At 38.3% G+C, this 13,654-nt stretch overlaps 1 protein-coding gene across 3 annotated transcripts in view; it reads right to left on the reverse strand.

Moving 5' to 3' along the window:
- GABRA2 (gamma-aminobutyric acid type A receptor subunit alpha2) overlaps positions 1-8,304 on the reverse strand; it is a 159,527-nt gene extending 151,223 nt beyond the window's left edge. For 2 of the 3 annotated variants that reach the window (XR_005720694.1, XM_040238139.1), the window contains exons 1-2: positions 7,116-7,741; positions 4,453-4,568 (exon numbers count right to left, since the gene is read on the reverse strand). Coding sequence is in view for 2 of the 3 variants with exons in the window: in XM_040238139.1 (XP_040094073.1) it covers positions 4,453-4,568; positions 7,116-7,207 (208 nt within the window). In the remaining variant the exon portion in view is untranslated. Of the gene's footprint in view, positions 1-4,452; positions 4,569-7,115; positions 7,742-8,172 lie in introns of those variants that run through there. The other variant, XM_040238140.1, reaches the window with a different exon arrangement.
- Between the last annotated feature and the right edge of the window lie 5,350 nt (positions 8,305-13,654).

Raw genomic sequence — 13,654 nt, forward strand, 5'->3', positions numbered from 1 at the left:
TGGTGTGAGGAGAGGCCAAAATAGGAAGACAGATCATGCAGGGCCTTGGAGGCCATCAAAAGACATTTGTGTATTATTCTGACTGAAGTAGAAACCATTGCAGGATTTTGAGCAGTTGAGTAATGTCTTTGGACCTACAGGTTAAAGAGGAACCATAGTTCTGTTCAACTTAAATGTTTTTAGTGCTAGATGTAAATTATACCTAAATAAAACTGGAAGAAGAAAAAAATTAATTAATCTGCCTGCATAAATCTGCCTGCAATGCAAGAGATCCAGGTTTGATCCCTAGGTCGGGAAGATCCCCTGGAGAAGGAAATGGCAACCTACTCCAGTATTCTTGCCTGGAAAATTCCATGGACAGAGAAGCCTGGAAGGCTACAGTCTATAGAGTCAAAAGAAGTCAGACATGACTGAGCACCTAACATTTCACTTCATAATTGATTATTAAATATCATAAAATTTTATCATTCAATATATTGTATAACTTTCATCATATATGTAAGTCCCAAACTGATTTCTCTTTCCTATATACTCATTTACATTTCATTACTAAGGAAATACAATAATAATTGAGTTTAATTATCCAGATTATTCATCAATAGAAATGTTCAGTTTGAAATATTGACTCAAACCCATTCCCCCCTTATCATTAATTTCTGAGACATAATGATACAAATAATTTCCCAGAATTTTTTATTTGAACTAACATATGGATGTTCAAGCTAAGAATTTTGAACAGGGAGGAAACCACAATAATAACTGAAATTTACAACACTGTATTTACTAAGGTTTCCAGAGCCTTCCAGTTATTATGTATTAACTCTCTATTATAGGCCAGTCATGGCTAAATACTTTGCATATATCATTATAATTAATATTCATCAAAAACCCTAATAATAATCATTGTAATCCCATTTTATAGACAACAGATGTGTCCCCAGAGAGATGAAGTACTGAAAGGTCACAGGACTGCTCAGTACCTGAGCTCAGAATTTACCTAAAATCGCCACAGTTTAAAGTTATGTTCTCTTCACCAAACCACACCACCTTCCTGCAGCATGATGCTCAACATATACCCTCAACATTCCCAACTCAAAGGTCAGCCAGATGTGAGTAATCCCATTTTACAGATGATTAACTGGTCACAGAAAAGTTAATCAAGCAATCAACGTTTATTTTATGGCTACCATATGCAAATCAATATTTAGTTCCTGAGAGTGAAGAGGATTTATGATACAATATCTTGCCTCAATAAGTTTACAATCTTGTTAAGGTAACAAGAGACACATAAAAAGATAATAAATAATCCAAGATAGCACATAATAAGTACCAAATGAGATACAGAGCCAATGACTGCTAAAGAAATTCAGCAGAGAGAAAATTCAATCTGGGTGTTTCAATTCAATCAAGAGTGCTACTCAAAAGGACCCATGTTGAAGTGGTCATCACAGGAAAAGTTTAGTTCAGCAGAAAGGATGAGGAAGAATGATTCCTCAGAGGAATTATTCCCCAGAAAGAGTTAATATGATCAAACACCAAGGGTGTGTTAGTCGCTCAGATGTGTCCAGCTCTCTGAAACCCTATGGACTGTAGCCTGCCAGGTTCCTCTGTCCATGAAATTCTCTAGGCAAGAATATTGGAGTGGGTTGCCATTTCCTTTTCCAGGGGATCTTCTTGACCCAGGGATGGAGCCTGGGTCTCCTGCATTGCAGGTAGATGCTTTACCTTCTGAGCTACTAGGGAAGCCAGCCAAGGGAGAAGATGTGAATGGATTATCAAGAGAAAATGAATAGATATGTTTGAAGTATAGGATGCATGAGTGGCAAAGTAAAAATGAAGCCAGAGAAGTAAACTGTAAATGTTTTGATTGTCAAAGTAGGAACCTATGGAAGGAACAAAGGAATTGATTGTATTTAAATGCTAGTATCTGGCATTTGCTTTGGTATACACTTTTATTTATGTAATCCTTTCAACAAACCTATAATATAGAAGGTAAATATGTCATTGTAAACAGAAGGAGACATTACCTGGCCAAGGATGGTTTTGAGTGTGAAGATGGAGCAGGAATTCTCATCTAGATCAATGTGCGTGCAAGGACTATACTCCTTCCACTTCCCCTTTATCACTGTCTACAGAAAGCAATGGGGAGCTATAAAAGGCATTTGATCAAGAGGAGAGGGGATTCCCTGGTTGCCAGCTGGTAAAAAGTCCACCTGCAATGCAGGTGACCCCGGTTCAGTTCCTGAGTTGGGAAGATCCTCTGGAGAAGGGATAGGCTACCCACTCCAGTATTCTTGGGCTTCCCCAGTAGTTAGCTCAGACAGGTAAAGAATCCTCCTGCAATGCAGGATACCTGGGTTCAATCCCTGGATTGGGAAGATCCCCTGGAGGAAGGCATAGCAACCCACTCCAGTTTTCTGGCCTGGAGAATCCCCATTGACAGAGGAGCCTGGAGGGCTATAGTCCATGGGGTCACAAAGAGTTGGGAGTAACTAAGTAAGCAAGACAAGAGGGTAATATAGGAAAAGTATTGACTAACAGAAGACTAATGTGACTGAAATATTAGCACAATGTCAGAGAAGGACTGGGGAAGGAACTCACCAGGCAAGAAGCTGACAAGCCACTTCACCTACTGCATTAACCTACAGAATGAGTGACAAGGATTTATATTCAAATGCTGCTAATGGAAGTAAAAAGAATGGAAGAGGTATTTAAAAAGAAATATGAAGAGATAAATGGCAATGCCCATGTCCTTTAGCAGGTAGTTTTTATGTTCCAACTATATGCTGACAGTATAAATATTTCTCCTAAAAACTCACAGACAAAATCCAAGATCTAGCTCAGATATATTTTTTTGACAGCACATGATTTATTTAAAAATAATAAAATCTATACCTTGGAAAATACATCTGCCTTAGTGCAATCTACCTCTCAAACCACCATCATGAACTATGATAGCCTCATGCTAGGCACACATCTATTGTATGAGTTTGATATTAGCTCCTTGCTATATATATTAACATGGACAGTAATGCCTTATATTCATGGTCATTAGGCATGTCAATTACTAAGGCAATACTTTTTTCTATTAGTTTTTACTTTTAATAGACTGAATGTATATTAAACAATTGAATTCTCTCTGAGAGACAGAACACACCATACTTCTGACGTTATTCCTTCCCAGTACTTCCCTCTTAAAATGCAAGGTACCACTCAGGATTCAAGTCCAAAACTAGTAGCAATTAAATGGCATATTACTTAAAACAACTTGAATCTTTTCCAACTATTCTGACTCCTGGGCAATGAAAATCATACAATTGCCAAATATGTATAGAATTAACCATCTTTTGTATTTTTCAAAGACAATATTGACATGGACATCCAGGTATTTAGTCACTATACATCTCTTCAAGCAATTTAAAAAGGCAAAGTTGCCAACCAGGTAATAATCAGGCTAACTACATAAATCTTTGGTCAGTAACAAACATTCAGCTAATTTATCTTAATTTTAAATTAGTTATTAAACTGAATATCCTAATCAGTATAACATGCATTTGATAAATGTGTGCATTCATACATCTGCACACATATATGTGTGTATGTATATATACATGTACATATATGTACATATACACATATATATCATATTAGAACTGATGAGTAACAGTATTTTAACCCAGAATTCTTTTAGGAATTACATATCTACCCTATTTACACCTAATATCATTAGTATCATCCAACTACGCTAAAGAATAATTAAAAATTAACATATTAGTCAAGCTTAATTTCCTTTACCTGTATGGAAAAAATAAAACAGATTTGTTTTTCTGAGTTGAGAAAAAACATTTAAATTTGATTTCAAACTGTGCCACAGGCCAATAACTTAGGTCTACAGCTAAAGTAGATCCAAAATATCTTTGAAAGTTTCAAGAATGCTAAACAGAAGCTGTACCTTAGAAAAGTCATATGCATGTGTAAAGAAATATCATCACAGAATCCTAATACTTGCTAAAATTCAACCCAGACACTCCTTTACATTTTTGTTTCTCATTTCTACACATCTATACCAATGTGAAAACAGGCATCTGCAAAATTCAGTGAAGGAAATCAAAGATACTGAGCAAGCGTATCTGTCCAATAATGTTACACTTTCATATACTATACTCTAAGTTTGAAAAACTTAGCTGTTATCAATAAACTAACTTAAAAACTATTCATGCACAAAGTCTGGGTTCTATATGACTTCAGGTATTCTGTAAAAGCTATGTTAAATACATTTTGTCTGTATAAAAGGAATCAGAGATAGTTATTTCATATACCCTATTTTCTATTATCTGTGTTTTTTTAATCCATAACAGTGGCATTCATGTATCAAATGTATTAAAATATAAATACTACCTTTAACTTTTAAAGGCATTTCTTTGTGTTTAAGAAAAGGAAAACTATTTTTACCTCCCAGTCCTGGTCTAAGCCGATTATCGTAACCATCCAGAAGTCTGTCTAGAATTCTTGTAAAGATGGTAATGTTATTTTTAGCCTCATCTTCTTGGATGTTAGCCAGCACCAACCTAAACAGATAATTTTACAAGCTGATATATATACATATGTGTGTTTTGCAAGTGCCAACATGCTCTTCTTCCTTGATTTGAATTTTAAGGCTCCTTAAGCTATTCGTGCCACCCATTTACTCCTTTTTTTTTTTTCCAGTTCTATAAATACCAGTGTGTCAATGAGGAAGGTAAACAGTCTGTTGTAAATGGGTAATAAATACTAGATTATCAGAAGTGTGAAATCAAAATTATTTCAGATTCCTACCACTCAGCATACTGGTAGACCTATTCATTTCTTTCTAAAATCCATTCCCTAGGATACATGATGACTGGAGATGATCACATGCAGACAGTATTAGTAATGCTATTCTGCATTTAGAAAGGTACAAAAACCAAAGGGATTCCTGAAATAACTCTTCAGGGGTCTGAATATTAATTGGAAAATAAATCGCCTCCTTGGAAGCACAAAATTTCTCTATCTTCCTCAGAAATGTCTTTTCTTTTCATGTCTTTTTCTCTTTTAAAGCAAGATGATTTTCTAACTTTGGGTATACCTCCACCCAATGGCCAAGTGCAATATAGACATCAGGGAAACTCCACTGGCTATGTTCCAGGCTCCAGTGTAGCCAAGGAGGTGGAGGTGGGCTCTGAAAGGATCAGCAGAGCACACTAGAGCTGCAGATAGCCTTGGAGAAGTATCCCTCCGACTGACTGGCATCTATGGAGAGCGAGCAACAGAGGTCATCCAAAGATTAACATGCCCAGCTACTTCGTGTGTGTGTGCGCGCGTGCGTGTGTGTGTGTGTGTGTGTGCGTGTGTGTGAGTGATATAAATTTGCAGAAAGAATAAATGGTCTTAAAATATCACCGGAAGAGGGTTAGAAGCAGTGATTTTCTCCATTATTTCTCCAACAGAAAGCCAGAGACCTGATTTTGTGACATCCAGCCATTTGGTGCAGTAGCAACTGGATGTATAAAACAGAATGTCCCTTTTCACTGCCATTTTTTTCCCTCAGAATGATTCAGAGATTTAAATTACTGGTCCAAAAAAAGAATCATTTATATAATAGAATAAAATACTGGCATGAGCATTACTGGTCAAATATGGAACAGAAAATTAGTAGAAGAAAAATATGGTTAAGTTCTGAGGATTTTCAGTGATTATTAACTGACCACGGTTTGTTCACTCCTTTAAAATCAAAGAATATATGTAATTGCATTCTGATCAAGGTGCATTGTCCAAAATATCATTGACAGAATTCATTTGCATTTAAATGATTGTACAGCTAGTAGCTAAAAATAGTCTAAATACATGAACAAATTCGTAGCCAACTTCAAACAAATATTCTCTTCAGAGAAAATATTAAAATTGTGGTATAAAGAAACATTTTTAAATTATGTAAGCAAATTATTTCATACATTGAGCCTCAAAAGTTTCTATATTGCCTTAAACTAATTTTAAAACTAGTCACTAAGATAATCATAAAGTTCCACTTAAGGATTTTCACTGGAATGTGTTTTTTAATTAATGTCACATTTTCTTTCTAAAGTCAATATTAAGATATTAAATGAGGAGCTATTTTACAAATAAAAATACAACTTCATAAAGAAATTTCTTCTCAAGTCTAGAAAATATTTTCATTCTTTAACAATTACTGAGACAGGAAAATTAAAATTTAAAAGGGAAATAAAAGTATTATAAAATCATAAATACTAATTTTTAAAGGAATAGTTACATAGACTTTCATAAGAATCTTCGATTTTATTAACTACTCTGGTATGTTGAAAACCATATCCTAAATTTAGGCACTAAAAAGAAGATGCCCACTGACGATAAAAATCAGAAAAGACAGCAATTAAGATGAAGTTGTTGAAAACAACAGAAATTAAAATTTATATTTGTAGAATATAGGCAAAACAGAATTTGTTACATTTTCAAAGTAACACTGTTTATGGCAGAACCATCTCAGGAATAAAAGATTTCTAAATCAGTAACAGAAAAGTTATTAATAAATCAAGGTTTTGTTTTATTGTTTGTGATTGTGAAGTTGTAAACTACCTCCACCTAGAGGTTTCAGATTCACACATCATTTAGTTTTTCTATGTTGACTAAAAGATCCGAGACCATTTAAGCAAAAAAGGAAAAGAGAGAAAGAAAAAGATTAAGTTACCACAAATCATTTAGGTTGTGCTTTTCTGTTTGGCTTAAAGGAAATTGATGGCCTCTTTATTGAATTGTGGTGTTATTACTATCACATATAACAATCACTTCAATTATTCGCAAAAACATGCCATCCAAAGAGTATTCTTTTCTTCTGTGATTTTTTTTTTAAAGAAAATGTTGTATTCACTTTTGTATTTTATCGTTGCAAACAAGAAGCAGCAAACTTTTAATAGTCTTTGCCACTTTACAGTTCTGTTTCCTGGTACTACCTTTTTTCATTAGAAATGGTCCTTCAAAATACTTCAGCTCCTCATAAGCCACCTCTGTCTGCATTGATGGCATTCAGGAGACACACCTTTACCCTGAATTTAAAATGGCAAAACAGTAAATAACTGTCTCACCTGGCTGGGTCCCACGCCAAGAAAACAAAAAGCAGCAACTGCATATTGGAGCTGTTCAGTTTCGTCTTCATCGCCACTCTTTGTATAATCATGGAAGAAAAACAAAATACACTTAAAATTACATTCAGTCATACCATCCAAATAGCCCAAAAGAATGTCATTTCATCTGGGAACTGGAGTTAAAGCAATAGAGATGATTCCAGTGGGGTGTGTATGGGATGTGATGATGATTGAAGGACGTTTGTTTGGTTCCCCCCCGCCTTTCTTTTTTTCTCTTGACAGAAAGATGACCAAATAATCAGACTTTGGTCTGCCAGGAACTTCCCCCAGCCCCATCGTCAGCAAACGCTCTTTTGTGGTCACACACGTTAAAAGAATACACGGGACCCTGCACTGACATATGAGCTAGAGAAAATAATGGGGAGGAGAGGAGAGTGTAAAGGGGGAGGAGAGACGGGTACTTCCTGCCACAATCCCCCAACCAAGACCACCCCCGCATTCACCACGAGAAAAGCAAGGGACAGCCAGCCCACTTTTTTCGATTATTATTCTTTCATTACAGTGAACTGCAGTTCTCACGACTTCACTACTTGACTCCCTTTCAAATAAAAATCGAATAAAAACACCTCCCTCCCTGCCCATTCACGGTTGTCCAAGACCACATCTTGGAGGCAGCCGGGTTCGGATTAACTGCTGCGAAACGACGCGTTTGACAGCTGCTCCGGAGCCGAGGACCACAGCCGAGCCGGAGCGTGAGGCTCCGAGATCCAACCGAGGCAGGCGGGCAGCGGCGATCACGGTGTGCAAAGTTGAAGACTATAAAAGAGCCAGGCTAACGAGCCGGGCGGCTCGGATCTTATTAGAGTTGCAAATAGGCTTCTCGTGAGGAGTATCGACATTATTTTTTAAATATGCTGGGGCGGAGGGGGCGACCTGAACCTCTTCGGTTTCCAGGGAACATCGGAGAGTGGAGGGAGGGGAGATGAGCCATGCACGGGAAGCCAAAGGTAAACCGGGAAGCAAAGATCCCTATTGGGACCCGCGTGTGCGACCTTACCTGAAATGGCAAGCAGAACTGGTGTTTTCCTCCCTTTGCCCTGATCTTGAAGAGATAGGAAACTTGAGAGAGAGACTGCAGCAACCCGGCGAGCCGGGAGCGATGGGCTGGTGGAAGCAGGAGAGCGCGAGGTGCGGCGGCGGCGGCGCGAGGAGTAGAAGGAGGCGAAGGCGTCCGTAGTGGCGGTGATGGGCGGAGGAGAAGGAAGAGGAGGAGGGGGAAGCGTTGGCAGGGGCGGGCGGGGTAGGGGGAGACGCTGGCAGAGGCGCGGTGCGCGCAGGCAGCGGCGGGCACGAGCCCCACGCCTAGAGGAGGAGGAGCCAGGCCCCGGAGGAGGGCTAACGAGTTTCCCGGGAAAGCAGGGACCCCCGCCCCCCACCCTCTCCCAGCTGGCGGGGAGCCGCGGCCGCCCGCCGGGCACCTGCCGCGGCACAGCCCCAGGCGGCGGCTAGCGCCCGGGTACGCCCGGAGCACCGCTCCCCGCGCCCACGCCGCGCTGGAGTAGCGGAGTCCACGCGCCGCCCAGCACTGCGCCCCGCGGCCGCCCTCCGGGGCTCCCCGGAGGCCCCGAGGTTCCAGCGGGGGGATGCCGGCGGGTATGGGTACGGCGTCAGGGTCGCCGTGTGTCTGGGCTGGCCCTAGATCCCCGCGGCCTCGCCCTGCCGCCCGCCCCACAACGTGCCCTGGCTCTGGAGCGACGTGTCTGTCTAGGAGAGGTCGGGCTCCCGCAGGAGGGCGAGGGGGCTCTTCACGCCTGGACTTGGCCATCAGCGCATCCACGCCGGACCAAGTTCAAGGCAGGTTGCTTGGAGTCAGACAGCAGGAAGTTTCTTTGATTTCCCGAGCCCCCTTGATGTACCACTCATTCCTTCACACTCCTGCCATCAGGACCAATTTCCCTTCAAATCTCTGAGGGCTGGAGATTTCCCTGGAGCGGGTCTGTCAAGTCCATTTACACGTTATTGAGAAACTCGCTCACTCTCAGCGGTTCTTTTACCCCAATATCTTCTCACAATCGTCCTCCCCACCTGGTGATCAAGCTCAATCAACAACTCTAAAAGAAGTTTACGTCCTTCCCACCCCACCCACCTCCACCCCCCAGCAAAAAAAAAAGAGAGAGAGAGAGAGAGACCGGCGACCTACTGTGCTTTTGCTACTTCTGTAAATTCTTTCTGCAGTGGGGGAAAGGGGACGGGTTTTAAGGTTTTTACACCCTTTAAGGGTTCTTGCTGGCTAGAGATCTGCTGTAATTTCAGTCCCATCCTATGGTTTCAGCACTGTGTGAGCCTCATTTCTTTTTACCTTACAGTATCTGAGGCTATCGAATTCAAAGGTGCAACTTGAACAACAAAAGAGACATGTTCCTCTTTGTACTGCACGTCAAGACAGAATATTATATACACCCTACTAAGGCAAAGCAGAGAGGGTGTTCGTCTTTTCGTGAAGTTTTTATAAATGTTAGACATTTTAAAAGGAAAAAAAATATGTTGATATGTTGTTATGTTGATAAATATGTTGATATGTTTCTGTCCTTTTGCATTCAGAGTCGGTATATGCCAAACACTTCAGTAGTTAGTTACGAACCCAAAATTCAAGTGGATTTCCTAGATGGTGCGGTTTTCCTAACAACAGGCACTTCTACAGAAAATTTTAGCTTTGCTTTGAAGATTATGTGAAGAGAGTAAAACCTTTACATTGTAAATATTTCAAGCTGTTCTTTTTAACCTATTAATCACCACTTTCTGAATGACCATTTAATAAGCTACAGCCTAAACAAACATTTGCTCTAGTTAGCTGCCTCTGTGAAGAATGGAACACCACCCAGCTTTCTCGCCCATCATTAATATTCCCTTCCTGACTTGCTCATTGTAGAGTCTAATTGAAATTCACAAAGATAAAAAGCATGCCATTTAAAATCTTGCAACTAGGGAATCTAAACATCTACTTGGTCTGAACACTTCATTTCTTACTGTATTTTCCTATTTTTCATTTCTATGAGTCAATCTTCATTAAAATCTATCACTTTGCCATTAATATTACTACTAAATTGTTTATATTTTAATAATAGAAGTTGAACAGCCCATGGTTTCTTTCCAACTTTAACTGATTGCTGCACTACAAAATTTCTCTTTCATGGACATACAATTTTTGTAAATATCTTCATAAGTTATTTTCCTACTTACCACTATAGTCTTTTCCTTGGATGCTAATGATGAATTATGGATTTTAACATTGTTTTAACTCAAAATTTGTGTTTATTGAAATTTGTTCTAAAAAATAACCTTTACCAAATATCCTTAGTAAATTTGTAATCTCATTGCCATAAATACCCATTAATGTGGAAGTTCACAGAGTTCAAGCTGTTTAGGATAATTTTCACCGTTTGCTTTAAAAAGAAAAAAATAAAAAACACTGTATGCTAGATCAGTCAATAGAATTGGATTTACACTTACTTGAGAGAAACTCAGGAAAAGCTAGATTCAAAAAATTCATTATAAAACCATGATTTTTAGTTCTTCCCCACAAAATGCTTTGCAATTTTATTGAAGCCAAATAGCTATGATTTAAAGGAACTGAAAATCAGAAAAGCTGATTGCAAGCAGCAGCCCTCTAGTTTTATTGTTATATCTACATTGATATTTCACGGTGTTACTAGTTCAGCTAAATTTCTTCTAGGATTGTCCAGCTTCCACAAATATCTGACAAACCCAGCCTGATAGCTTTCTTTCCTCTCTGTGATAGAGTGAATTGCATTGCCCATGATTCAAGAGGCAGCCTGGATAGGTCATGACTAAGCTCTTCCTGCCCACTCGTTGAGGAGCAGGTCCTAAGGCAACCAGCCCTGCAGAAGTATCAACTAATTGGTAGCCAGTAAATCCATCCCTACCCAGGCTAAGGCTGTGCCAGACCTTCTGTTTGAATGTGTTTGAATTACTCTCCCACCAAATGGATTTAGGGGGTCACTTCTTATAGAGTTCCCATCCCTAAGAATCCAATCCCTAAGGAGATTTCCACAGAAAAAAAGAAAATGAATAATTGGGAGATCATGGTGTCTGAATTTGTTTCCTGATATCTCACAATATTGTACAGTTTTAAAATTCATTTAAAATTTAAAATTCACAAAACTGTTCATGTTTTTTAGCAGATATTTTGTAGAGCTTCCTTTTTTAGGACTCAGCTATATTGAGACTTGGCACTACTGCTCCAGGGAACTACTACTCCATAATCTATATATAGGGGACATCATGAATATTTAGATTCTATACCATAATGTGTGTGTGTGTATATATATATATGTATACATAATACATGTGCATATATATGATGCATACATATATGCATACAAATATACAGATATCTATCTGTAGAAAGATAGATACCTGAATTAATAAAATAAGCATAAGGATTTTAATGAGAATAGCATTTATATAATACATTTCCACAAAATGCTTTCAGTCTCACGACCACATAATTTGATCTTAGTGATTTTTACATACTTTGAACAGAAGTACTTCAACAAGAATAGCATCTCACCATATTTACAAATTTTAAAATATCAGCATGTATTTCATATAATAAATTTATATACATTTACATTCTTATGTGAGTCATTCATTCAAATGAGAATATGTATTTGTGAAAGATAGGAACTAAAGCATAGATTATCCTGTTTTCACAGGATAATCATAGAATTAAATACTATTCTGTACTTTTCCCCAGAATACTTTACTATTGATTTCAGAGTGTGCTGTCTGTTCTCACATATTCACCACATTATCATTCAAAAAAAAAAAAAAAGATTCAAATACCCATTTGTTAATTCTCAAGTGAAAATTATGGCTTGGTAAAGCTCCATTTTCCCTGTAAGTTGAATTTATATAGATGGTTTTAACATGTCCACTAGACTCCAAGAATTTGCAAGAAGAGACAGCTGGAAAGTGGGAGTAACTAGCCTTCTAAACAAATAATTCCAAGACTACTCTGTTACATTAATGTATCTAGGTCACATTTCATTAGAGCTAAATATATTGCATATACTAGCTAAGATAAACTAAGCACATTACCTTCTTCAAACAGAGTAATTCCGTGTTTATTAAATAATTTTACAAATTTTCTTCCAACTTGCAAATCAAACATATCATGCATTCAAGATATCCTAGTGATTTCTATGATTTTAAAATCTAACTACTGACATCAGACACATATGCAGAGTAATTTGCAAGGAAATTCTTTTGCTATCTCTTTGTAAAATTATAGATAGAATTAACTTTCACGGTATTCAACTGCTTCCTAAAACAAAGGAAATGTTCCAGTAATGCAAGCCAAAAACTCCCTCATTGGAAAATATACTGGGCAGTTTACTGAAGGATAAACTGCTACATGATTTGCAGCTTTTGCCTGGGAGGCATGTTCCCTAAATAATAATCATTGTAATGAAAATAAAAGTAAACCTATAATGTCTTCATTAATACAAAAGCTTAGATCCCATTATAAATACTTTGCATGTACTTACTTAATTAATCTTCATAAGTATTATTCCCCCTTCACTGATGCAAAGCTTGTGGCATAGAAAAAGTAAGCTAGCTCAGGGTATTCCAGGAGGGAAGCCAGGAGTAGAGCCCAAGGAATATGTTTCCAGAGTCTCCATGCTTAATTATTACATTGAATTACCTCTACATTGGTCTTTAACAGCCAAAATTTGAGTTTCTTTTATGTAGTCTCACCACTGAAACTTTGAACAAAATACTTAACTGTTGATATGCTGGTGTCTTCTTAGTAGTGTAAATCTGTTAATAACAGCCATATATTTATTTAGCAAGTTTTACTGAGTGTGAACCACTCAGGATATAAGGATGATTAAAGCATGGTCCCTACCCTCTGGGGTGCTTACATCAAATTGAAAAGTCCTGAAATAATGTATGCTGTTGACAGTAAACAAATTAACGACCAAAGCCTACACATGTACTCTAAAAACTTTATGTTTCTAAAATAATACTACTTTTACTATGTAGGGGCTTCTCTGATAACTCGGTAAAGAATCCACCTGTAATGCAGGAAACCCCGGTTCAAATCCTGGGTTGGGAAAGATCCTCTGGCTACCCTCTCCAGTATTCTTAGTCTTCCTTTGTGGCTCAGCTGGTAAAGAATGTGCCTGCAATGTGGGAGATGGAGGTTCAATCCCTGGGTTGAGAAGATCCCCCTGGAGAGGGAAAGGCTATCCACTCCAGTATTCTGGCCTGGAGAATTCCATGGACTTTATAGTCCATAGGACCGGAAAGACTGGGATACAGCTGAGCGACTTTCACTTTCACTTTACTGTGTAGTAATAGACAACATAAGAAAAAAAATGCAACATGGGGACTATTTCCTTTAATAGTTTACAAATAGGTTCTTATTATTAAGAATATGATTAAGTACCTTTCATGAAACAAAACAAGCCACTTAAGAAGCCCCGAGGACCAAGTTTAAATCCAGAATTTAA

Source organism: Oryx dammah, unplaced genomic scaffold (assembly GCF_014754425.2).
Source record: "Oryx dammah isolate SB20612 unplaced genomic scaffold, SCBI_Odam_1.1 HiC_scaffold_3, whole genome shotgun sequence".
NCBI lineage: Eukaryota > Metazoa > Chordata > Mammalia > Artiodactyla > Bovidae > Oryx > Oryx dammah.